Source organism: Bufo bufo, chromosome 4 (assembly GCF_905171765.1).
Source record: "Bufo bufo chromosome 4, aBufBuf1.1, whole genome shotgun sequence".
NCBI classification, from domain to species: domain Eukaryota; kingdom Metazoa; phylum Chordata; class Amphibia; order Anura; family Bufonidae; genus Bufo; species Bufo bufo.
In genome coordinates, this window is record NC_053392.1 from 544,819,037 (window position 1) to 544,846,187 (window position 27,151).

Genomic DNA, 27,151 nt, shown 5'->3' on the forward strand with positions numbered 1-27,151 from the left:
CTCAGCTTTACTCCTTTAAAAGGGGCTCTCGGGGTCACCAATATCAGATTGACGGGGGGTCCGACACCCAACACTCCCACCAATCAGCTATACGAAAGGAAGGCACACGCACGCAGTGTGCACGTGCAGTCTCCCGTCTCTCTCCCTGCTTGCTGCTGCTATGTCTATGGCAAGCAGGAAGAGAGATGGGAGACGGCACGTGTACAATGCACGCGCCTTACCTTCGTACAGCTGTTCGGTGGGGGTGTCGGGTGTCAGACCCCTGCCAATCTGATATTGATGACCTATCATGAAGATAAGTCATCAATATTAAATGACAGGAGAACCCCTTTAAGGGCACATGTATACGACAGTTGGATATTTTGCGTTCCGCAAACTGTAGATCCGCAAAACATGGATGCCAGCCATGTGCACTGCGATTTTGCGAAATGGAACGGCCAGACCCTACTAGAACAATTCTATCCTTGTCCGTAATGTAGACAATAAGGGTCCATTCACACGTCCGTTGTTTCTTTCCTGATCTGTTCCGTTTTTTGCTGAACAGATCTGGACCAGATCTGGACCCATTCATTTTCAATGGGTCCTGAAAAAAAAATCTGACATTGAGCTGTCCGTTTTTTTTCAGGACCCATTGAAAATGAATGGGTCCAGATCTGGTCCAGATCTGTTCAGCAAAAAACGGAACAGATCAGGAAAGAAACAACGGACGTGTGAATAAGGCCTAATAGGACATTTAAAAAAAAATTGCGGAACGGCCATGCGGACATACAAAAAGCATACAGAGCCATTTCCATTTATGCAGAAGCATTCACTTCAATAGGGGCGCAAAAAAAAAAAAACAGAACGGACACGGGGAAAAAAAAATACGCCTGTGTGCATGAGACCTAAAACTGGTAATATGGCAACATTCCAGGAGGACAACTTTGTCTCGACCTTTAGTGATTACGGGCTTGTCAAAAGCAGCATCAAGAGGCGTAGAAATGAAAAATGGCAAGAGAGGTCCATGGGTTTCCAAAGATAGAATCCACACCAGGAACTTGGATGACTGCGTAGGCAAGCATCCGAAAATTCAGATGGACACTGATCCATATTAGACTTGACATGACGTGGCCACAGGATGTGGCATATAAACCTCTTTAAAGGGAACCTGTCATCAACTTTATGCTGCCCATACTAACTTCAGCATAAAGTATAGACAGGCGAGGTGATTTCAGGGGTCTGTCATTTATAAGTTTAAAGTAAGTGGTTGCCGAGAACCAACATCACAGTCATTGCAGACTGGGCCTGGAAAAGAGTCACGATCACCTGAGAAGAGTCCTGGTTATTCATGAAGTCCTGCTCTCCTGCCCACCTGCTGATTGACAGTCTTCTACCTAGTTTTCTCCCTTTCTCTCTAGGAGAGAACTGCCAATCATCAGCAGATCGGTGAGGGAGCAGGAGATTATAAATAACCAGGACTCTTCTCAAGTAGATTTGACTCTTTTCCAGGCCTGGGCTGCAATGATTATGATGCTGTTCTCGGCAACCACTTACTTTTAGCTCATGAGTGACACACCGCTGACATCAGCATTTCTGTCACTATTTTTATGTTGCCCTCAAAGAATTTTAATAATAAGTATTCCCATCTAAAACATTTATGGCATACCTATGACTAAGCCATAGACAGGAAAATTTCCTGGTGAGCCAATCTTCGGGGGAAGGGGATGACCAGCCCTCCTCACAGCCACAGGCCGGTGACATAATGATCTGATGCTCTCAGCATTAAAGGGCTTATCCAACCCTCTAAAAAGCCCCTCCATATGCTGGGTCCCCCACCCTTAATATACTTACCTCAGTCCCCGCTCCCTGCACTGCTCCTGGTCCCCGCACCGCCAAACGACACATCGCAGGTGACGCTAGGGAGGTTCGTCCCTGCTTGCCATTGCGGGCCCCCCCCCCACCCGAAACAGTCACCACATGGGGAAACGCAGCAGCAGTGCGGGGACCCAGGTAACTTTATTCAGGGAAGGGGGGGGGGGGGTTGGCATATGGGGGGACATTTTATAGGATTGGATAACCCCTTTAATGCTAGGAGCATCAGCTACTCAGCACCTGGCCGGCGACCGCAAGTGCCCTCCTGCATTCAACTGTATCACCATCCTCAGGATGGTGATAAAGTTGAATACTGTGACAGAGGGGGCAGTATATTGTTCTGCACTGTGGTATTTGGAGCACCTGGAGCTGTATTTTGTGCTGTACTATAGTATTGTAGGCCCTGACTACTTTTGTTGCCCCTGTCTGCTGGCACAATTTAGACCCGTCTACAACATGGGGCCACTTTTAGCTTTTTTTCCTAGGGCTACTTTAAGTTCTCCATCCACCCTGAGCATAGCACAGAGAGTTAGGCCTCTTTCACACGGGCGTTGCGGGAAAAGGTGCGGGTGCGTTGCGGGAACATGCGCGATTTTTCCACGCGAGTGCAAAACATTGTAATGCGTTTTGCACTCGCGTGAGAAAAATCGCGCATGTTTGGTACCCAACATGGTTATAAGGGAAAATAATAGCATTCTGAATACAGAATGCATAGTAAAATAGCGCTGGAGGGGTTAAAAAACAAAAAAATAAATAAAATTTAACTCGCCTTAATCCACTTGCTCGCGCAGCCCGGCATCTCATCTGTCTTCTTTTTTGCTGTGTGCAGGAAAAGGACCTGTGGTGACGTCACTCCGGTCATCACATGGTCCATCACATGATCCATCACCATGGTAAAAGATCATGTGACGGACCATGTGATGACCGGAGTGACGTCACCACAGGTCCTTTTCCTGCACACAGCAAAAAAGAAGACAGAAGAGATGCCGGGCTGCGCGAGCAAGTAGATTAAGGTGAGTTTAATTTTTTTTATTTTATTTTTTTTAACCCCTCCAGCCCTATTTTACTATGCATTCTGTATTAAGAATGCTATTATTTTCCCTTATAACCATGTTATAAGGGAAAATAATAATGATTGGGTCCCCATCCCGATCGTCACCTAGCAACCGTGCGTGAAAATCGCACCGCATCCACACATGCTTGTGATTTTCACGCAACCCCATTCATTTCTATGGGGCCTGCGTTACGTGAAAAACGCACAAAGAGGAGCATGCTGCGATCTTCACGCAACGCACAAGTGATGCGTGAAAATCACAGCTCGTGTGCACAGCCCCATAGAAATGAATGGGTCAGGATTCAGTGCGGGTGCATCCGCGCGGAAAACTCGCCCGTGTGAAAGGGGCCTTAAGGTGGATCTACACAGCCCAATGTTCGGGCCGATTATCGGGAATGAATGTTTCCACAAACGCTCGTTCCAGATAATCTGCCTGTCTAAAGGTGCCGCAGATCACCTCAATCATTATTCCCTGGCAGCAGATCGTGCGGTCTGAACAACACTCTGCTGCCCAGTAGCAATGATTCTGTATGGGGACGAATGGTAGCAGCAGTGACTGCTCGTCCTCACACTGTGGAGGGGATTGCTGCCCGTAAAGGCAGTGCTTCACCTCTACTTAACGAGCAGCCGATTGTTGGGAAGGAACACTTCCTTCCCGACAATCGGCAGTTCCTCGGCCTGTGTAAATGTGCCTTTACAGCGTAGCTCATCCTGAGGTGGGAATACTCCTTTAAGAAAACAGCTGCATTCAATTAGTTGAATCTGGGGATTGCCAGGACCTACTTTCAGATGAAAAAACAAGAACCTATACTTTAAAAGGATGCTTATATTCTGAAAGAAAACCCTCTCAGACCTCACATCCTTTATTTCCATGACTTGTACCTGACACTATTACGGGCAGGCAGCTATATATACACAGTTATTACATTTATAACCCTGGAATAAATCTCGAGTGCTTCTACAACACTGGTTAACACCTTTTAAGCCTACTATGCATCGCCTGAGCTGTCATACTCTCCGGTATTTCATGATCTCTTCACAAGTACTTCTTGCTTTTGAATTTAATACCTTACAAAAAAAAACAAGTGCGGCTGATACAAGATAGGAGTAACTTCTTTCTTATTTGCACTGTCAGTATCTACAAACACATGCATTTATTTCCCTCCCTTTTCTCCTAAACAACTGGGACTAATTTGTTACTTGAATAAGTTATTACTTTCCTTTAGTGTTTGGATTTTGAATAAAAACACAGAATCTCTTGGCGCAATATATCTCCTGTGCTGACGATTTTAATACGGTATTTCCTTTACATTCTTCGCAACGAGGAGCCATAAAAATCTCCTAGACTCGTAACTGATCAGAAACTATTACCAGACTTAAGTTTAACAAGATTAACTCTACCAAAGCCTGAAATATCAAGTATCCGCCAGGGTATGAGATATTAGAGAACCGGGAATCTGAGCCACAGGGATTAACTTGCCTTTCAGAAAAAAAGTTGAGGAACTCTGCAAACTATTATATGACGATTTGCATTACACTGTGTTTTTCTACATTATTGCTCGCTGAATCCAGAATTGGTTTCCTATTACCAGAGTGTGGCGCAATGTAGGATCTAACATGAGCATTAAAGTTAAAGCTAAACTAACATCTCTGACCACAAGGAGAAGCTAAAAAATGATGGGCCCTCATTTATCAAGTGCCTGACAGGAAAACCTTTCTGGTTGCTCATAGCAAGCAATCACACTGCAGTCTCCCGCTTTCCAGAGCAGTTGACCCTTTAAAGGGAGTCTATCTGCCATTTTGACTATGCAGAGCTGCTGACAGCATTAGGTATGGGTTGGGGAGAGTAGAACAAACATACCTTTTGTGGATTTATATATATATATTTTTTTTTTACAAGAGTAGTGTGAATATGATGTTTTATTCTGCCAGGTCCTGCTCCTTAAAGGGAATCTGTCACCAGCGACCTCCCTATCAAGCTGTCACACAGACACGTAGCTGGGGTTCACCTGATCGAAATCTCGTTTTCCTTTTGCTGATCCACGGCTCTGTTCCAGAGTTTAATTTCCTAATCCACAAATTAAACATTTGATGCAAGAATGGCCTCACCATTGCTTTTGCTGGGCCTAAATTCCACTCCTTTCTGTGGCCAGACCCCCGCTGGCTGCTTCGATTGACAGGACCAAGCAGTGGCAAAGCAGCAAGGCAGAGGCTGGCCACAGAAAGGCGTGAAGCTTGGGTGCAACAAGAGCAACAGTGATGTCCTCATTGCACCAAAGGTCTTGTTTGCATATTTAGAAAAAGTATCATAACTCAGGAACCGAGCCTCAGATCAACAAAAAAATCGGTTGAAACACAGGTGAGTGTCTATGCAAACTGCTGGATAGGGAGGTCATTGGTGACAGATTCCCTTTAAGTACACTGGAGGTGGAGCTTCACTGTGAAATGTACTCTGCACTGATCTGCTTCATAGCCCCTGCCCTCTGCTCCGAGTGACAGCTGTAGAGGTCTCCTGGTTGGATGCTACAGCTGTCACTCAATTATTTTGCGGGATAATGTTCCACTGTACTATTTTGGACATTTTTGGACACAGAATTACTAAGAATGTTTAAATTATGTTATTGGTTTATATTTTATATGTGATAAATGAGAAAGGGGGGATTTTTTTCAATTTAGGCATTTAAGTAGGGAAACATCCAGTGTCAGAGTTATTTCCAAACCCATCATGTACTGAGCGGCACAGCTCCTGAGTCAGCTCCAGGAGTGCACCACCAATGAGGTGAGGCGATTGCCTCAGGCAGCGCCAGGTAGAGGCAAGGGGTGGGCAGCGGAAAGGCCATGGCAATGCTTCCATTGTGGAAATGTTCATCTCTACATATTCAACTGCATCGCTGTACTCAGGACAGCAATACAATTGAATGCCACTACGAGGCACGGAGCGATGTCTCCCTGGCCCACTGTTTCCTCTAATAGGCCTTAGTTCTAGTTGCTGTAGCCCATCAGAGGCCGGTGTCATCATTATCACGCTGCTTGAAGCGCGCTGCATAGAGCTCAGGGCACAGACTAGAAGAGGTCTGTTTCTTGCACTGAATCGCTGACACACAGAATAGAGGTAAGTATTTGAGTTTGATATTTTTATTTGGCAGCATGCTGTTTGGCCACAATGGAGTAGGGCATTATTTTGTAACTGGAGAAAGCATTATGGGGACATTGCCGCTGTAAAAAGGAGCGCACTGGCACACATTATAAGGGGACAACTATGGGGACATTTCTTCTACACACATCATAAGGGAGCATTTTTGTACTGGCACACATTGCAAGTGGGAATTATTTTATGGGCAAACATTATAAGGTGTTATTTCTTTGTACTGGCACACATTATAAGGGGGTATTCTTTGTACAGGCACACATTATAAGGGGGTATTCTTTGTACAGGCACACATTATTGGGGGAATTATTACTACTGGGGGCAAAATAAGGGACATTATAACTATTGGGTGCACTGTAACCACATTGTACACTCTGGCAGAGAATTATTACAAGTGATGGGACTTTTGGAAGGACGGTTACATTGGGAGGCACTATGGCATAGTATCAGGTTAGCACAATTATTTTTGTAGGACACTGTTTACGACACTAAGTTTCAGGGACTATTTGCAGATCACTATTTGCTGGGTGCAATTATTTTTTAGGGCACTGTGTGCCAATCATTATTGAAGGTGAACTATTTGTGAGGTAATAGTATTTTCAGGGGGGGTATCTGTTTCTGCAGAATAGTATTGGGAAGCACAGTGGGCACAGAATTAGAGGTGGCAGGATGGGCTGTTCAGAAGGTGGGGAGGAGGATGGAAAAGTAGTTTTCAAACTCTGCAGAGACGAGAGATGGCTGAAAGAAATCATCATGGCGGTCTGGTCTGAATGGAGAAGATAAAGAAAGAACATCTACATCAGAGGACACATCACTGGATGTAAAAAGGTATGTGTGCTGTAATCTCCTGTATGTTCTGTAGCTCTGTATGTAATCTATTCCGTGTATGTCTTTAACAGTAGGGCTGGAGGGAAGGGGTTAGGTTAAGAAATTTGCATGGGGGGGGGGGGGGGGGGGGCACACCATTTTAGTTTTCGCCTCAGGCAGCAGAAAGGTTAGGCCAGCTCCAAACAATTCCTGCGTGCACGTGAGGACATATACATATCAATGCACTAAGAGGCTAAGAAATAAAAGGTTGCACTGGTTATTATAGGTAACAGGAAAGGAACAGTCTTCCTGACTGTCTATTTCCGAGAGTTACCAGTAGTAAACAGCTGTGTCCATGAATGAAAAAAAACTGTTATAAAAATGTGGCATGCAGAAAGTACGGCAAAGTAAAATGGCATTCTGCACGTATAATCTGCAAGATGTGCGTCAGATGGTCAAATATTCTGGACTACTGGAAGGAGAAGTGTTAAGGAGGAGGAAGGCAGGCAAAATGAAACATAAAACACGCCAGCTCGTATTTGAATTTTAATCCGAGAAGCTCCTAGTTCAGGGATCAGGAAACTTCAGCACTCCAGCTTCTGTGAAACTACAACTCCCAGCATGCACACTTACTCAGCTGTTCTTATAACTCCCATAAAAGTGAAGGAAGATTGTGGGAGTTGTAGTTTCAGAACAGCTGGAGTGTCGGAGGTTGGTGATCTCTACCCTAGTTAGTTCTCTATATTCGGTCTTTTGGTTTGGGGTTTGGCACGTACACTGTCTATCTTTGAATGCAGTTTAGGCCTCATGCACCTGACTGTATTTTTCATCCATGTGCTATCTGCATTTATTTTCGACTCATCCATTTCTACGGGGCCAAGCACACAGCTATATTTTTTTGCAGATCACTGCGCAAATTACAGTACATGTCCCATTCTTGTCTGTATTGCAGAAGAGAACAGTTCTTTCTATTAATGGGAGTGACAAAAAATAAAAATGCGGAATGCAGAGGGAAGGTGTCCGAAGTTTGCAGATTTTTTGTTTGTGGGCTGAAATACAGACACGGCCATGTGCATGAAATCTTCAAGGGAATCGTTCAGCTCAAAAACACTCCCTAAACTAGCGTAAGCAGAGTAGAAGGTCAATGACACCGAGTTCAATCATTTCTCTTCATACTCACTTGAAGTCTGACGCTGTGCTCAGACAAACCAGCAGTAAAAAGCATAGAGAGGACTTCTTAGCTCATGCACATAATGGAGAGGACTCAAAGAGGAGTCCTCTTAATGCATTTTACTGCTGGTTTGTAGGAGCACAGTGTCGGAATCAGCGTCATTTACACTATACACTGCTTTAGTTAGTTTGGGCGGTGTTTTAGAGGAGACATATTCCCTTTATACTACAGGTGTTAGGCACCAGGTCCACCGCAGGACTCCAGCAGACAACAGGTTATAATTATTTACTGGGGCACTGTTAGGAGGCAACAAGGGACATTCATTAAAACTGGCGAACCCCTCGGCCAGTCTTGATCTCCCTGCACTGGTGTAAGATGCACCTCATTTATTAAGAGGCAGATTAGGCGCATTTCTGCCCTGTGACAAACACTGAAGTCTAGACTTCACCTACAACTTACGCCACTTTCTGGCAAAAATTATAGTAAAACTGGTGGGCGGCACAAAGCCCCATCCCCTCCCGCTAAGCCCCAGCTCTTTTCTCGGCACTTCAGAAAAAGTCCAGAGAAGCTTAAAAAGTCACAAATGATGGCGCACATATGGCCACAATAGTGCTGCAAACCGTTAGTACATGTCCCCCATGATCTGTTTGGCACAACATTTTTTTTCAGAGGCACTACCACCTTAAAAATGATCTTGTTAACACAGGATAGATGGGATTCGTCAGTGCCCTTCCGTGAGCCTGGTTATATATGTCTGTGTAGATTTAATGAGCTGAGCTCCAGGCGAGACATCTCAAAAGTACATTCATTTGGACTTGAGCTGAAGAGCCCGAGCAGCGACGGGCCCAAAATGCTACAGTAAGTGGTCTTATTAGAGTCTTGTCACTTACTCATATCTGGAGGTGGTAGATGTTTACTCTTACCCAAATACATTTGATGAAAGAGATAATGATCATATTAAGACCTTGAAATAGATGCCATTAGTCAAAGAAAGTTAATTATAAGTTGAGAATTAAAAGCACTAACCTGATTCCCCTGAGCTAGCAAAGCTTTCAGGCGAGCGATTTCAGCTCGAAGCTCACGAATTAGCCTGACATTAGCATCCTCATTAATGGTGGGCTTGTTGATAATGTTTTTGGCTCTATTTGCATAGCGAAGTGTACTTAAGGTTTCTCCATAATTGATATCAGCAGGCGAAATAGCTGCGAAGAGAAGAATCCAAAAGCAAATTATTCAGCACCTTAAGCTCCAATGAACAAGAAGGTGCTTTGTAATTTGAAAGTCAAATAAGGTTTGTGCTATTACTTGAACGTGTCCTCTGCTCACTTCTTTAGATTTCTTATGCTCTACTTCAAGACTTGGCAAACGTCTGGTTGGGAGATAACTGCGGCTTCGTAGCAGTGATGAAGGATCTCATGATAAGCAAAGTATAAGACTTGCTCCATTTATAGACTGGAAACATATTTCTCAGCAAAAAATGGATTGCATTTTGATGCGGCTGATTGAGGGTACGCAGGAGAAGACATACTAAAATCATCACTACTGATACAAAAGTGGAGGACACTCCGCCATCGAACTTCATTTCAGTGAGGGCTGCAAATTTCTCATGTCTCACCTTCAAATCCTAACAGCTTCATCTAAGCCTATAAAACTGGCATTTAAGCTGCATGTCTGCCAAAGCCACCGGTCTCAGCAGGACCAGCCGACCTTCTGATGTGTAGGAAGGGCTGATTTTGGAGGAGAGAAGTTGGATTTCTGCATGCACAATCTTTTTGTTCTCAGGAAAAAAACTGCTGCAGACATTTCTGGCAACGGCTAACTCCACTCCCTATTAAGAAGCCACAGACGCATGGCCAAGAACACATACGTATGGGGAGCGATAGCGGTCAGCCAAACACTTCTATCTAACAGGCATTGCCGGCTTAACCAAGACACTGTCAAAGCAATATCAGTACTTGCCAAAAGACCCTATTATGGGACTTCCCACAACGCAAGGTAGTTGGGTGGTGGTTCTTCCTCCGTTTACCACGTCATAAAAGGGTTGATAACTTGCAGTTTTATTCCCACATGGGTTTACTGTACAGACTGCGGGCGATTTTTCTCTCTGCCCTGGTCTTGATATCCCTGGCGCCGCTGGAGGACATGCCTCGTCTCCTGCAATCAGTGCGCCTAAACAGAAATCTACAACAGCTCTAGGCTGTCGTAGATTTCTGCCTTCATTTACACCAGAAAACTGGCGGATATGAAGATACATTTGTCGGAGAGGCTGACCACGCCCCCCTTGTCATGCCCCCTTTTAGAGAAAGTGCTGAGGGCAGCGTAAAATCGGAGTGATGTGATTTTTTTTAAAAAGCCGCAGTAAAAAAGTCACAAACACATAGTTTGCGACTTTTTAACTCCACCTTTGAGGCGCCAGCGAGATGATAAATCTCCCCCGCTGTATTATAATGTAACTGGACGGTTCTTTTTCAACCATTCTTCATGACCTTATATAGGATTGTGTGTGATTTATGCAGTTATACCATACCTGGGGCTCATCTCAGCCTATAATATTAGGTTCTGCATAAGGCTACTTTCACATCTGCGTTTTCAAAACTGGAGGAAAACGCTTCCGTTTTGTCCCCATTCATTGCCAAACGGGGACAAAACTGAACGGATCAGAGTTCACCAGAATGCATTCCGTTCCATGTTGCTGTGTTTTTGCGTGCGTCATGGGATACTAATCAAGAAGGGCATTTTGGAGATAATACAACTGGATCCGTTCTGAACGTATGCAGAAGGTTGTATTATTGACTGGATGCGTTTTTGCTAATCCATTTTTTTAACAGTTTTTCCACTTTTTGAATTGTAATAAATAAATGAATAAAGAAATGGAATAGACTGAATTAATCATAGCTGCTTGCATGCGTTACTTTTTTCACTGTGTACCAGTGATTGGTTCATAGTTTGGTTTTGGTATACAGTGATTAGTACCATTGTTTGGGATATTGTGCTATATATGTGTTAAAGAGGCTGGGCGGCTTCAGGAGGAAACCAGACAACCCTCTGGATCAGCCTGCAAAAAAAATAAAAAATAATAAAAATAAAATAAACTGATAAGAACTTACCAGGCAGATCCAGTACGAAGCTCCAGTTCTCCCAGCCAGGCTCTATTTACCTGGCTGCATCGGAGATATCAAGTCAACAACATGTGACCGCTGCGGCCAATCACTGGTCTCTTCAGTGCACCTCTGAGGCCAGTGACTGACTGCAGCATTCACGTGTTGTCAAAGTGCCATCCCGTTGCAGCCAGGTAACAAGAGCCTGGCTGGGAGAACCAGAGCAGCAGTGCGGTATTTGCCAGGTAAGTACTTATCAGTTCTTTATTGAAGGTTGATCCCAAAGGTTGCCTGGTTTTCTTCTAAAGCTGGACAACCCCAACCGATCAGCAGTTTTACCAAGCTCCAGTGCCGGAACTGGGCACCAAAACTATACTGCTCTGTCCATTATGTAGTGCTTATATTAATGATTTGTCTTAAAAGGGAAACCAGAGAACACAGGCGATCTGCCTGAAATACAGAAGTGATCACGACTTACCTGATAGATTTTGCGCAGCCACTCCTGGCTGGGATCGGTTAAGGCTAGGTCTACACGATGACATTTGTCACGTGACAGATAGGGCACAACTACACTGCAACATTTGTAGCGCAACATTTTGTTGCACCAATGTCGCGCAACAATTTTTATGGTGTCGCACTGCAACATGCTGCCACTGCGACGCAACAGTCGCAGAAAAATCCATCTCGAATCGATTTTCTGCGACTGTTGCGTCGCAGTCTTAGCATGTTGCAGTGCGACACTATAGACTGCCATTATAAAAATTGTCGCGCGACATTAGTGCAACAAAATGTCACGCGACAAATGTCGTTGTGTAGACCTAGCATTACCTGACTGCAGTGGTGATGTCATGTCGACAACATGTGCAGCCAATCACTGGCTTTAACAGTGCCCTGAAGAGGCCACAGATTGACATCAGAACAAAAGCCCATGACTGTGGCAGCCACTGCTGCAGCCAGGTAAACAGATCTCAACTGGGAGAACTGGAGCAGTGACACTGGATCTACCAGGCAAGTAATGATCTGTTATTATTGCAGGCAGATCCCCTGTGTTCTCCAGTTTACTTCTGACACCAGAAAACTCCTTTAAAGGGAACCTGTCATGTGGATATTTGATTATAATCTAACTAATTATATACAATCATTAACTACTAAAAAGTGCCTTAGATGTATTCACTTACTGGTGTGACAGATGGTTACCTCATAATATACACACAAAGATGCCACATGCCGCATGCTAATGAGCTGATTTGAGTCCAGCGTGATGTCATTGAGTCCAGCGTATATTTAATTCAGAGCTATAGCCACCCCTCTGCCCACCTGCTGCTGATTCATATGGAAAAAAACTGTCAATCAGCAGCAGGTGGGCAGGGAGAGTCAGGAGCTCATGAATATTCATGACTCATCATTATCAGCTGGAGCTTTTCAATACAAGATGTTGGCAGATTGACTGGGTCAATTAAAGAAAGTGACCCAGCATTTCGCTAAGAGAATCAGTCACTTATTTATGTTGCTCTTAGTTAGGACACCATAAAACTGGTGTCAGGTTCCCTTTAAGGATAGGTCATCAATAAGTAAATCATGGACACCTTTGGGGAAATTTTTTTAATGATTGCCTTTTACTCATTTTGGGCTGAATATAATTTTTTGAATTGGTCTTTCTTAAAAATGTTCAGCCGTTTCTAAGATACAAGGGTTAAAAAATTAGTCTGTTTGCAATCTGTGACTTTGCTTTCTTTGAATAGCTCTTTCTTTGTGTAGCTCTTATTTCTGATCTCCTGACCTCATGAACAATCATAGTTCAATTCTTATCAAATTGATATGAATATGGCTTAAGATCCCTTTACACTGGACAATTTAGCAGGCAATTGTTACAAAGAAAGCATTCCTACATGGCAAGAGCAATGAAGAAGACTGGTGCATTTTCATACAGTGATCTCCTCCACAGTAGAGCCATCGCTAATGCCATCGTTCGTCCCCATACATAATCACTGTTTGCAGGCAGCAAGCCTGTTTAGACAGCACGATCTGCTGCCAGGAAACGATGATTTCACTTCTTCATCGGGTAATCGGCGGCACCTTTACACAGGCAGATATAAACGCTTCCAAGTGTTCCTATGAACGCTTGTTAGTGATAATCTGGCCGATTCTCAGCCACTGTAAAGGTGTTTATGAGGTCAGGAGAACAGAGAGAAGAGCTACTCATGAGCCATCAGAAGGATTTAAAGAAAACAAAGCCACAGCTTGCAAACAGACTGATTTTTAACCCAAGTATCTCAGAAACGGCTTAACATTTTCAAAAAAGACCAAATTATTATTATTTTTTTTAGCCTAAAATGAGTAAAATGCAATCAAAGCATTTAAGGAGAGCTGTACTTGCCTCGTAACCTCCATAATTCTCTAGACAGGGTGAAAATATTAAGTCAACCCTTTATTTACTTGAAGACACTGGTCTTCTATCTCTGATCTTAGAAACCAAGTAATGGAGATAGCCGCTTTCAGCACATTTTATAGTCTGCATCGAAAAACGTAGAATCAATTACTCTTATTTTACAGCTAACCTTCTAAACCGCATTAATAGGAGAGGCTCTCTGAATGCTTACTGGCAATCATTATGGTTTTAGAGTTTCCTCCCAGGCTATCTTTTAACAGCCAAGTCAGGACGGAATCCCGGTAAGGCACGAACACTTGCTTTTTCTTCACAAGATGGCTGGCTGCATCCTGAGATAAATCAGCTGAGGACAAAAGACAGAAAAAGGAATGAATGCAAAAAAAAGAAAAAAAAGACGACTTTCTATTCTCTCCTCAAAGTCTAAAGTATCCCTCTGGGATGTTTCCTCCACTGTTACAGTCATAAAACACAGAATACGTTTTTAAACTTTTAAATGGTTGGAGGCAATGTTTAATATATGTCTCCGGTGGAAAATATTGAATGAGACGACAGCGAAGCAGCAATCACGGGAAGAAATGTAAAAATTAAGAAATCCTAATCTAATGGTGTACCTAAGGCAGAGATGACATTTCCCAGAGTTACTAGAGACTTATTAATGTTTCCTCCTTCCTTGAGTCGCACACCAGTAGCACCAGAAGCGTCCGCTCGCTCACTTCCGGCCAGATCCACTAAATGAATCTTGCTGATCGTTTCGCAGGGCATTTCGGCATCAAATTTGGCCTGAAAGTAAAGAACAAATTAAACCAATTACCGTGATCATCTTTCACGCAGAGCGTATGATACAGGTGGAAACCGCGGCTATTAATGTAGATTTATAGGATAAAGGTGGAAACCAATTTGTCTAATTTATTACCTTTAATTGCACAGTCACTCTTTCCAAAGCACTGAGAAGAAACTCATTTATTCGCGTCAGTCTTAGTTACATTGGAGATTGCAGTCTAAGGCCTTATTCGGACAGCGAATTGAATCAGTGTTTAACAGTCTACATTACAGCTGTGACAACCAAACTCCCTGCGGTTCTAACGAACCAAACTTAAAGGGACTGTCCAGGCATACTCTCCCCGTTTGATCTGACGCGAGAATTGATATGGCACGCTGAGCCAAGAAAACTGTCTGACAACCAGCAAGTATCAGGCAAGCACACAGAAACCCAATGAAGATATTACCTGGAATGAATAGAAACCCAAAGTGCAAAGGCTAATGGTCTGACACCAGAAATTGGTGACAACCCCCTGATTACTGGTGATAATGGGATGGAACCATCCAATTTTACAGCAGACTGTAAAACAAGACATTTCTGGAGCGTACTCTGTTATGCTGACATCTAGTGTCCAATAAAATAACTGCAATATAACATATAATCAGTACAACAAATCTCTCAGTTACGCATTATCTACTTCCAAATCTCAGAATAACTAGTCCTACAGACCATGTATCCTTAACCTCTGTAACTGTGGCCATACTCACTGTCCCAGAAACAACTAAATCTGAATGTAATGTTTCAGTTTTCAGACTTATTAAGCCCTGAAACCACATCTGAGAATATTCATAGTAAATTGAGATTGACTTAAAGGGAACCTGACATACTGAACATGCAGTCCGATCTGTAGGCAGAAGTTATCGAGCAGAGCAGGTCGATATACATTATAGTTTGGGGAGGGGGGGGGGGGGACGACACACCGGATTATTCATTTTAATTCCGGCACCTTTTGGACTTGGTCTTATCAGCCTTCCCTGTATGACTGTGTACACAGGGATAGCGCTGAGTGGGACCCCTGGACTCCTAAGCCCAGAATGAGCAGGAATTAAAATGAATACATTACAAGTTATACAGATTTGATCACTATGGTAGAGCTATATATCAATCTGCTCAGCTCCTCCTGCTCTATAACATGCTGCTCACAGACTGGACAGTATTTTCAATGTGACAGGTTCCCTTTAAATGGCTTTCACCTCTGTAGCGGTCCAAGTTTACGGACTGGACAATTGGATCTTCTCACATGTATATAAGATATGTCAGTACATCATTTTGATGGGATTTCCTCTGTAAAGGGTCTCTCCGGGCTCCGATAGATTGACCTGCTCAGTAGTTACCCCTACGCTGTGTTCACGTGACCGCTAGGACTGGATGCAGGCTCTTCCACTCAGGTCCCAACGGGACAACCCTTAGTCATCCTGCTTACCTGCATCCAGTCCGGGCAGTCACGTAAGAGGAATTGGCCATGTGACGGAGGGGTGAGAATCGAGCGGACTATCCTCCCTCCACAGATGAGAACACAGGAGAATTTTTAACAAAGTCTAGAGAACCCGTGTAACATTTGCTGTGGTCTTACCGTATTCCTCAAGGCATGTTCACATCTGCGCGAGTTACTTTCACACTTGCGTTTTTTTGCTGGATCCGGCAGGGCTCAGCAAAAACGCTTCCGTTACTGATAATACAACCGTCTGCATCCGTTATGAACGGATCCGGTTGTATTATCTTTAACATTGCCAAGACTGATCCGTCATGAACTCCATTGAAAGTCGGGGGGGACGGATCCATTTTCTATTGTGTCAGAGTTAAACTAACCATTGACTTGCATTGTGGGTCATGACGGATCCGTCTTGCTCCGCATCCCATGATGGAAAGAAAACCGCAGCATGCTGCGGTTTGCTCTCCGGTATGAGAACGCAACCATTTGGAGCATTTCCGTACAGTTACATTTTGTCCCCATTGACAATGAATGGGGACAAAATGGAAACTTTTTTTTATGGTATTATGAATCTATGATGGATCTCGATACCGGAAAATAGAAACGCTAGTGTAAAAAGCAGCCTTAGGCCTCATGCACACGACCGTACTTTTTCACGGTCCGCAAAACGGGGTTCCGTTGGTCCGTGATCCATGACCGTTTTTTCGTCCGTGGGTCTTCCTTGATTTTTGGAGGATCCACGGACATGAAAAAAGTCGTTTTGGTGTACGCCTGGCCGTGCGGAGCCAAACCGATCCGTCCTGAATTACATTGCAAGTCAATGGGGACGGATCCGTTTGACGTTGACACAATATGGTGCAATTTCAAACGGATCCGTCCCCCATTGACTTACAATGTAAAGTCAGGAGTTAATATACCATAGGATCTGAGTTTTCTCCAATCCAATAGTATATTTTAACTTGAACCGGCCCCCCCTCTATTGTAATATCATTGGTGGCCAGTGTGCGGCCTCCGTCGGCCCCCCTCCCCCCCTCTCTATTGTAATTTCATTGGTGGCCAGTGTGCGGCCTCCGTCGGCCCCCCTCCCCCCCTCTATTGTAATTTCATTGGTGGCCAGTGTGCGGCCTCCGTCGGCCCCCCTCCCCCCCTCTATTGTAATTTCATTGGTGGCCAGTGTGCGGCCTCCAAGCGCCGCCCCCCCCCCCCCCCCCCCCCCCCCCCCCCCCCGCCCGATCATTGGTGGCAGCGGAGATTCAGATCTGAGTCCCAGTTTAATCGCTCTGGGGCTCCGATCGGTAACCATGGCAACCAGGACGCTACTGCAGGCCTGGTTGCCATGGTTACTTAGCATTTTAGCAATATTACAATATTAGAAGCATCATACTTACCTGCTGGCTGCTGCGCTGTCTGTGTCCGGCCGGGAGCTCCTCCTACTGGTAAGTGACAGATCATTAAGCAATGCGCCGCACAGACCTGTCACTTACCAGTAGGAGGAGCTCCCGGCCGGACACAGACAGCGCAGCAGCCAGCAGGTAAGTATGATGCTTTTAATATTGTAATATTGCTAAGTAACCATGGCAACCAGGGCTGCAGTAGCGTCCTGGTTGCCATGGTTAATGATCGGAGCCCCAGAGCGATTAAACTGGGACTCCGATCGGAATCTCCGCTGCCACCAATGATCGGGGGGGGAGGCCGCACACTGGCCACCAATGATATTAATACAATAGAGGGGGGGCCGCACACTGGCCACCGATGATATTACAATAGAGGGAGGGGCCGATCGGAGCCCCAGAGCGATTAAACTGGGACTCAGATCTGAATCTTCGCTGCCACCAATGATCAGGCGGGGGGGGGGTTGGAGGCCGCACACTGGCCACCAATGAAATTACAATAGAGGGGGGGAGGGGGGCCGACGGAGGCCGCACACTGGCCACCAATGATATTACAATAGGGGGGGACCGCACACTGGCCACCAATGATATTACAATAGGGGGGGACCGCACACTGGCCACCAATGATATTACAATAGGGGGGGACTGCACACTGGCCACCAATGATATTCAAACTGGGGAAGGAGGGGGGTCTGCCCTCTGCTGCCTGGCAGCCCCTGGTCTCTTATAGGGGGCTATGATATGCACAATTAACCCCTCAGGTGCAGCACCTGAGGGGTTAATTGTGCGGATCACAGCCCCCTGTAAGAGATCGGGTGCTGCCAGGCAGCAGGGGGCAGTCATGTACACAGTTCGTAGTATAGTCTAACTAGAAGCGTCCCCATCACTATGGGAACGCCTCTATGTTAGAATATACTGTCGGATATGAGTTTTCACGAAGTGAAAACTCATCTCTGAAAAAGCTTTTATGCAGAAGGATCTTCGGATCCGTCTGTATGAAAGTAACCTACGGCCACGGATCACGGACGCGGATGCCAATCTTGTGTGCATCCGTGTTCTTTCACGGACCCATTGACTTGAATGGGTCTGTGAACCGTTGTCCGTCCAAAAAATAGGACAGGTCGTATTTTTTGGACAGGCAGGAAACACGGATCACGGATGCGGTGGCAAAACGGTGCATTTTCCGATTTTTCCACGGACCCATTGAAAGTCAATGGGTCCGCGAAAAAAAACTGAAAACGGCACAATGGCCACGGATGCACACAACGGTCGTGTGCATGAGGCCTTATTCGGCCAAAAAGAGCAGACACCAGAACACAGACACTAAAAAATGCGGACACCCGAACGGAAACCAAACTGACCCCATTAATGGGATCTGTTCAGCTCCATCGGTTTCAGTTATGTGCCGAATCTGGCACTTCGGTTATTTTCATTCTTCTGCTCCTCAATTTGAAATAACTAGCATTGACGTGGTCACATAAAACGTTCTGAACATAAGAAGCATGGCAATCTGTAAAGTGACTGATAAACTCAATACATCTTCTCTGGCCTTAATCTATCATCACTTTCATCAAGCGCACATCACACACTGACCAGAAATATTACGTACAAAAACATCCCTCGGGCATGTACCAAACTGCAGGCAATCTGTGCACCGATCTAATTAGTAAAGTACAAATGGATGAACTTAAATATTGCAGAAAAATAATTGACTTATTTACTGCAATTAGCAGAAGATTTGCTGGTGACCCGACGCCTTTCCGTGGTTGGATTTCATATTCAGGAGAAAGCAGCCAAACCATTTATCACCTTTCCAAACGTGTCCCATTTTCATGATCGCCTAAGGAATTATTTGTAGACCCAAGAACCCAGGCTTGCAAATAAAACCTTCAATCGTTTTTTTCCTGATTTTATGGCATAGACTGCTTACTACAATGGTCGGCTGATCCCGCCAAAGTCAGCAGGTTTGACCGACATTAAACTAATGTGTATGGAAAGCTTAAAGGGTTTCTGTCATGAGAAATAACGTTCTGTAGCGGACTGACAGCGATGTACTAATGTCCGCACTACATAACCGTGTGCTTTAAAACTCTCTGCCGCCGTTCTCTTAAAATAAAGACTTTTAAAATATGCTAATGAGCCTCTAGGTGCTATTAGGGCGTTGCTTCAGCACCTAGAGACTCGGTCTATGCACCCTTTGGCACGCCCAGGTCCAGTTGATTGACTTTCAAGTTCTCCTCAGTGTCCTGTAAATCCCGCGCCTGCGCCGTCCCTTTTAGTATTCGGCGCAGGCGTAGTGAGTGAAGGACGCGCCCCTGCTGCCAGCTTCCTCACTGCGCCTGCGCTGAAGGAAGGAAGCCGGCAGCAGGAGCGCGTCCTTCCCTCACTGCGCCTGCGCCGAATACTAAACGAGACGGCGCAGGCGCGGGATTTACGGGACGATGAGGAGAACTCCAAAGTCAATCAACTGGACCTGGGCGTGCCAAAGGGTGTGTAGACCGAGCCTCTAGGTGCTGAAGCAACGCCCTAATAGCACCTAGAGGCTCAATAGCATATTTTAAGTCTTTATTTTAAGAGAATGGCGGCAAGCAGGGAGTTATAAAGCACACGGTTATGTACTGCGGACATTAGCACATCGCTGTCAGTCCGCTACAGAACGTTATTTCTCATGACAGAAACCCTTTAAGCTTTCCATACACATTAGTCTAATGTCGGTCAAACCTGCTGACTTTGGCGGGATCAGCCGACCATTGTAGTAAGCAGTCTATGCCATAAAATCAGGAAAAAAAACGATTGAAGGTTTTATTTGCAAGTCTGGGTTCTTGGGTCTACAAATCGCTAATGTCAGTCAGCTACATAACGTTATTTCTCATGACAGAAACCCTTTAAGAGTTGACTGAACGCCATACCATCTACCACCTTCCTATCTCTACTGAACGGTGGAGAAGAGGGACTATGTATCATCCACGTTCCATCCAGTGCTGTCGAATTTAAACTATGGGAAATAGGAAATAAATTCCAAAAAGTTCAAATACTTTTTTTTTTTTTTTGAGATTTTGTTCTTTGGTTAATTTAAGCAATAAAATAGCAGGCATTGATTAAGACATGGACATCTGGGAACGCTGAGAACAGCCTCAGAGAAAACTACCACGTATTCGCTTCCTTAGGAGCAGGAACCTTGCGACGATTTCATTAAACAATTACTACTTCACATATATTATGCTCCACGCACACACCGTTATACTCTATGTACAGGAATGTAGGGGTTCTACATTAATATCTGCAGCAATAAAATCCGTCCTGAAGTGCTGTTGGCGATTATAATTTGCTAACATGACAGTTAGTATGAAATGAAACACATGAACCTACACCATGGAAGCATGACTGGACAGCTCAGCCTCAGCATTATATGTTCACAATTATTCTCCATTGCCACTGATAGGCCACGACCTAGCTTCTAGGCTGAGTATAGAAGTTGCTTTAAATGGGTTGCTAAAATATAATATTATTATTTTTTTTATTTGAAACTGCTGTGGAACTGGTAAAAAAACAAACAAAAAAAAAAAAACATTTCACCGTCACCAGCGCTCAATGCCACCACTCCTTCCTCTTCCCTGGGCTGCAACTGGTGATATAGTGTCACGGCTTTAGCAGTGACGTCCCATATACTGCTACAGCCAATTTTTGGCCTTTGCGGTGTGAGGGCTCTTTCACACGAGCGTGTCCCTTGCGGGAATCAAGCTCCGTGTCAGAGAAAGAGATTGTGCGGTCAGGGCTACAGAAGCAAGCGGCATTATCGTGACTGATCATGCTGTGAGTCTCTGCCTGACAGCTTTATATGTCAGTATGATCCCCGTTACAGAAAGGTCAGACAGAGGCACACAGCATTATCAATCATGATAATGCGCTGCACTTCTGTAAGTCCAGAACACAGGATCCCTCTCACACGGAGCGTTATTCCCGCAAGGGACACACTTGTGTGAAAGAGCCCTTATATATATATATATATATATATATATATATATATTATTGTGGGAATTGCATTTTATATATATATATATATATATATATATATATATATATATATATATACATACATACATATACACACACACAATCCCTTTAAGGAGTTGTGAGATTCAGTCAGTGCCTTGTTATATGCATCATCCCAGAAAACCCCTTTAACAGGACAAATAACAAGGCACTGACTGAATCTCACATGTCCTATTAAAGTGGTTTTCCAGGACTAAGATACTGATGGTCTATCCTCAGAATAGTCAGAGATGTATCTGCAGATTAAGGCCTCTTTCACACGGGCGTCCCGGATTTGCTCCGGATGCATCGCGTGTGCATTGCGGGAAACCCGCACGCAATTTCAGTCAGTTTTGACTGCGATGGTGTTGCGTTGTTCCGTTTTTATTGCGTAGGTGCAATGCGTTTTGCACGCGCATGATAAAAAACTGAATGTGGTACCCAGACCCGAACTTCTTCACTGAAGTTCGGGTTTGGATTAGGTGTTCTGTAGATTTTATAATTTTCCCTTATAACCATGTTATAAGGGAAAATAATACAGTGAATTTACTTTAATGGGGTCCGGGGTTGCTCATCACTATCATCTCCTGGCAACCATGCGTGAAAATCGCACCGCATCCGCACTTGCTTGCGATTTTCACGCAGACCCATTCATTTCTATGGGTCCTGCGTTGCGTGAAAAAACGCAGAATATAGAGCATGCTGCGATTTTCACGCAACGCACAAGTTATGCGTGAAAATCACCGCTCATGTACACAGCCCCATTGAAATGAATGGGTCCGGATTCAGTGCGGGTGCAATGCGTTCACGTCACGCATGGCACCCGCGCGGAATTCTTGCCCGTGTGAAAGGGGCCTAACACTCATTATTTCAGATGGCTAAAAGGTATGAATTCCATGGCGTTTTTTACAAGCCAAAAAAAAGTCCAGCAAGGAATTAAGGGAGGAATTTATTACCCCTCATGCCGGTCTTCTGGTGATAAAACACTTTTCAAATGCCACCGAGACTCTTTTAGTCACAACTGGCATTTTTTACGCCACCATCACCAACTACCAAAAAGGGGACGAGACCTCATCCCCCGGCACTTTTATCATTCTTTATGCCAGACAGTGGTGTAAATAATGAATGAAATCTACACCGGGCACAAGCTGGAGCAGATTTCAGTCTGGAAGTTGGAAGGTCAGAGGAGGCTTGCACTTCGTCATAAATGGAATGCCTGCTCGGGGCCTAAGTGTGGCTTCCCCCAATCAGGACAGGTTTAAGCTTCCTTCAAAAACAGGTTGATTTGGTTAAACAGGTTTGAGCGCAGGGAAACCAGGCACTACAATACCTGAGTGAAGTTGATGGTGAAGATGGCGTGGGATCGACTGCTCACATCGTTCATCCCTGTGGCTGCTGTGGTACGATTGATATTCCCTGCGTCCATGAGCTCCTCCACATCACTGTAATTCTGGACCAAGTGCTTGGACAAATCTGCAAACAAAGATAAGCGTCAACCCTAAACCAAATGTATATTACTACTTTTATAAGAACCAAATTAACATATATTTTAATATATGCGTTAACTCCGACAGCTGCTTCAGCACTTTAAATGGTAGATCCAGCATTGCAGCCATTCTTTTTTATTATTACAATGCATCTAAAATTCAAAATGAAGCAAAAAGTCATAAGAAGAATCATCCTCCTGTCCACTCGTCAAGTTATCAAGAAGCAGGGGACAGAAAGAACGACTGCAGGATCAGACTACACAGGGTGTTTGGTATTTGTTACCATGGAGACAGATAAGTCCATGCAGGAGCTGCATACACCATAGGCCAGTGGTGGCGAACCTATGGCACGGGGTGCCAGAGGCGGCACTCAGAGCCCTCTCTGTGGGCACCCACGCCCTGGAAAAAGTCTATGGTGTACCAATATGCCTTAGACTTTTCCTGCCATTTATCAACGCAGGGTGCACTATGAACGGCACAGGCTGCGCATTGAATGTAGGCAGGTATTATAGCTAAATCATAAAGTACTTGGATAATATACTACAGTATATTGGACTGTAGTATTCAGGTTAACTTGCCGTGTTGGCACTTTGCGATAAATCAGTGGGTTTTCGGTTGCATTTTGGGCACTCTGTCTGTAAAAGATTCACCATCATTGCCATAGGCGATAGACTTCTATACCGACGACCTATCCTCTAGATAGGATATCTGATCAGTGGGGGCCGACACTCAGGATCTGTTTGAGAAGGCACCAGCGCTCCTTTGAGAGCAGCGGCCTTCTCCTTGCTCACCAAGCACAGGGCCGTCCATTGTACAGCGGCTGTGCTTGGTATCGCAGCTCAGCCCCATTCACTTCAATAAGACTGAGCTGCACCTAGGCCTTTTGACAGATTATTGTGACATTATTGGCCTGGCTAAGCTGCGAGAGGATAAGTCATCAGGATTCAAGTCTTGGAAAACCCCTTTAAGACTATCTGCAAGTTTGCTTCAGGCATCATTCTAAATGCTCTTAAACTTTCACAAATAATTTGGGTATACATTATACAACAGGTGGTGCTGAATATTAAAACTAAAAAAGTTCTACAACCCAACTACCAAATATACGGCAGCACTCGTCTGACTGCCGCTTCTTCAAACAGCTGATCGGCAGAAGTGCTGGACTCCCACTAATCTGATCAGGACGGCTTACCCTAAGGATAGCCCATCAATATTCACTTTTTTTTATGGTTTTGACTCTAAGTGACAAGCTGTAGTAGTGCTATGACAACCCTATATTAGTACAGTATCAGCAGGGGCCAACACACTGAGAGCTACATGTAGCTCCCCAGCCAGTGGAGGGAGAACACTGGCAGAATATACATTAAAATATGCCAGGAAAGCCCGACTGGCAGGGGTCTGACTCACTGCGGCCATTATAGTTTATGGTAGATCATTAAGCCCCAAACAAAGCAGAACTGACTGGGAACGAAAGTGGCAAGCGTTGACTTCCTTCAATGGGACATTACCCTCAAAGTGTCTCCCAGGACAACTCATTTAGGCTACTCCGTCATGGATCTGCAAGATCCGTCATGGATCTGCAAAAACGCTTCCGTTACAATAATACAACCACATGCATCCGTCATGAACGGATCCAGTTGTATTCTGTCTTCTATAGCCATGACGGATCCGTCTTGAACACCATTGAAAGTCAAAGGGGGACGGATCCGTTTTCTATTGTGCCAGATTGTGTCAGAGAAAACTGATCCGTCCCCATTGACTTGCATTGTGTGCCAGGAGGGATCAGTTTGGCTCCACTTTGTTAGGCGGACAGTAAAACGCTGCAGACAGCGGTTCGGTGACCGCCTCCAGAGCGGAATGGAGACTGAACGGAGGCAAACTGATGCACTCTGAGCGGATCCTTTTCCATTCAGAATGCATTAGTGCAAAACTGATCCATTTTGGACCGCTTGTGAGAGCCCTGAACGGATCTTACAAATGGAAAGGCCAGTGTGAAAGTAGCCTTAAGTGTTAAGTCATTTAAGTATTTAAAGAGCTTGTGCCAAGTTCACAAGTATCTGATCGCTTGGGGTCTGACCTAAGTGATCGCTTGAGGTCCGAATGCTGGGCCCCACAACAATCCCAAGAAAGGGGGGTTGCATTCCCCTGACCTGACAAAGCTGCAGGTTGGGCATGCGCCCTTTCGCTCCATTCAATCTCCATGGGAGCGCCGGAAATAGCTGATCGCTGTTCTAGGCTATCTCCTGCAGTCCCATAGAAAATGAATTTGGCGACAGGGCACATGCCCAACCTGCCACTCCATCAGGTCAGGAGAAGGAGATCCCCTGTTTTTAGGATTGGTGGGGGTCCCAGTGGTCAGCCCCTAGTGATCATTTGGTTTGGTTATCTTCTATCCTGTGGATAGCTTCTAAACTTGGCGCAACCCCTTTAACCCCTTAAGGACACAGCCTTTTTACACCTTAGGACCAGGCCATTTTTTGAAAATCTGACCAGAGTCCCTTTAAGTGCTGATAACTTTAAAACGCTTTGACTTATCCAGGCCGTTCTGAGATTGTTTTTTCGTCACATATTGGTAAAATGGAGTAAAAATTTACAAAAACTCAATTTCTAGGGACCAGTTCAGGTCTCAAGTCACTTTGCGAGGCTTACATTATAGAAACCACCCAAAAATGACCCCATCTAAGAAACTACACCCCTCAAGGTATTCAAAACTGATTTTGCATACGTTGTTAACCCTTTAGGTGTTGCACAAGAGTTATTGGCAAATAGGGAGGAAATTTGAGAATTTCATTTTTTTGTCTAATTTTTCATTTTAACCCATTTTTTCCACTAACAAACCAAGGGTTAACAGCCAAACAAGACTGTATCTTTATTGCCCTGACTCTGCCATTTACAGAAACACCCAATATGTGGCCGTAAACTACTGTACGGCCACACAGCGGGGCGTAGAGTGAAAGGTGCGCCGTTTGGTTTTTGGAAGGCTGATTTTTATGGACTGGTTTATTTACACCATGTCCCATTTGAAGCCCCCTGATGCACCCCTAGAGGAGAAACTCCCTAAAAGTGACCCCATCTAAGAAACTACACCCCTCAAGGTATTCAAAACTGATTTTACATACGTCGTTAACCCTTTAGGTGTTGCACAAGAGTTATTGGCAAATGGCGATGAAATTTGAGAATTTCATTTTTTTGCCTAATTTTCCATTTTAACCCATTTTTTCCACTAACAAAGCAAGGGTTAACAGCCAAACAAGACTGTATCTTTATTGCCCTGACTCTGCTGTTTACAGAAACACCCCATATGTGGCCGTAAACTACTGTACGGGCACACAGCGGGGCGTAGAGTGAAAGGTGCGCCGTTTGGTTTTTGGAGGGCTGATTTTGCTGGACTGTTTTTTTGGCACCATGTCCCATTTGAAGCCCCCCTGATGCCCCCCTAGATTATAAACTCCATAAAAGTGACCCCATCTAAGAAACTACACCCCTCAAGGTATTCAAAACTGATTTTACAAACTTTGTTAACCCTTTAGGTGTTGCACAAGATTTAATGGAAAATAGAGATACAATTTCAAAATTTCACTTTTTTGGCAGATTTTCCATTTTAATATTTTTTTTCCAGTTACAAAGCAAGGGTTAACAGCCAAACAAAACTTATTATTTATGGCCCTAATTCTGTAGTTTACAGAAACACCCCATATGTGGTCGTAAACAGCTGTACGGGCACATGGCAGGGCGCAGAAGGAAAGGAACACCATATGGTTTTTGGAAGGCATATTTTGCTGGACTGGTTTTTTTGACACCATGTCCCATTTGAAGCCCCCCTGATGCACCCCTAGAGTAGAAACTCCAAAAAAGTGACCCCATTTTAGAAACTACGGGATAGGGTGGCAGTTTTGTTGGTACTAGTTTAGGGTACATATGATTTTTGGTTGCTCTATATTACACTTTTTGTGCGGCAAGGTAACAAGAAATAGCTTTTTTGGCACCGTTTTTTTTTTGTTATTTACAACATTCATCTGACAGGTTAGATCATGTGGTAATTTTATAGAGCAGGTTGTCACGGACGCGGAGATACCTAATATGTATACAATTTTTTTTATTTATGTAAGTTTTACACAATGATTTCATTTTTAAAACCAAAAAAATGTTTTAGTGTCTCCATAGTCTAAGAGCCATAGTTTTTTCAGTTTTTGGGCGATTATCTTAAGTAGGGTCTCATTTTTTGCGGGATGAGATGACGGTTTGATTGGCATCTATTTTGGGGTGCATATGACTTTTTGATTGCTTGCTATTACACTTTTTGTGACGTAAGATGACAAAAAATGGCTTTTTTTACACCGTTTTTATTTTTATTTTTTTACGGTGGTCATCTGAGGGGTTAGATCATGTGATATTTTTATAGAGCCGGGCGATACGGACGCGGCGATACCTAATATGTATACTTTTTTTTATTTATGTAAGTTTTACACAATGA

General features: G+C 44.4%; 1 protein-coding gene across 2 annotated transcripts in view; it reads right to left on the reverse strand.

Annotated features, from left to right (window-relative positions):
* Positions 1-27,151, reverse strand: part of KIF16B (kinesin family member 16B) — a 355,224-nt gene that overhangs the window by 267,982 nt on the left and 60,091 nt on the right. For both annotated transcript variants that reach the window (XM_040429997.1, XM_040429996.1), the window contains 4 exons: positions 22,524-22,666; positions 14,130-14,298; positions 13,730-13,861; positions 9,058-9,233 (listed from right to left, as the gene is read on the reverse strand). In XM_040429997.1, the coding sequence (XP_040285931.1) occupies positions 9,058-9,233; positions 13,730-13,861; positions 14,130-14,298; positions 22,524-22,666 (620 nt within the window). The remainder of the gene's footprint in view (positions 1-9,057; positions 9,234-13,729; positions 13,862-14,129; positions 14,299-22,523; positions 22,667-27,151) is intronic.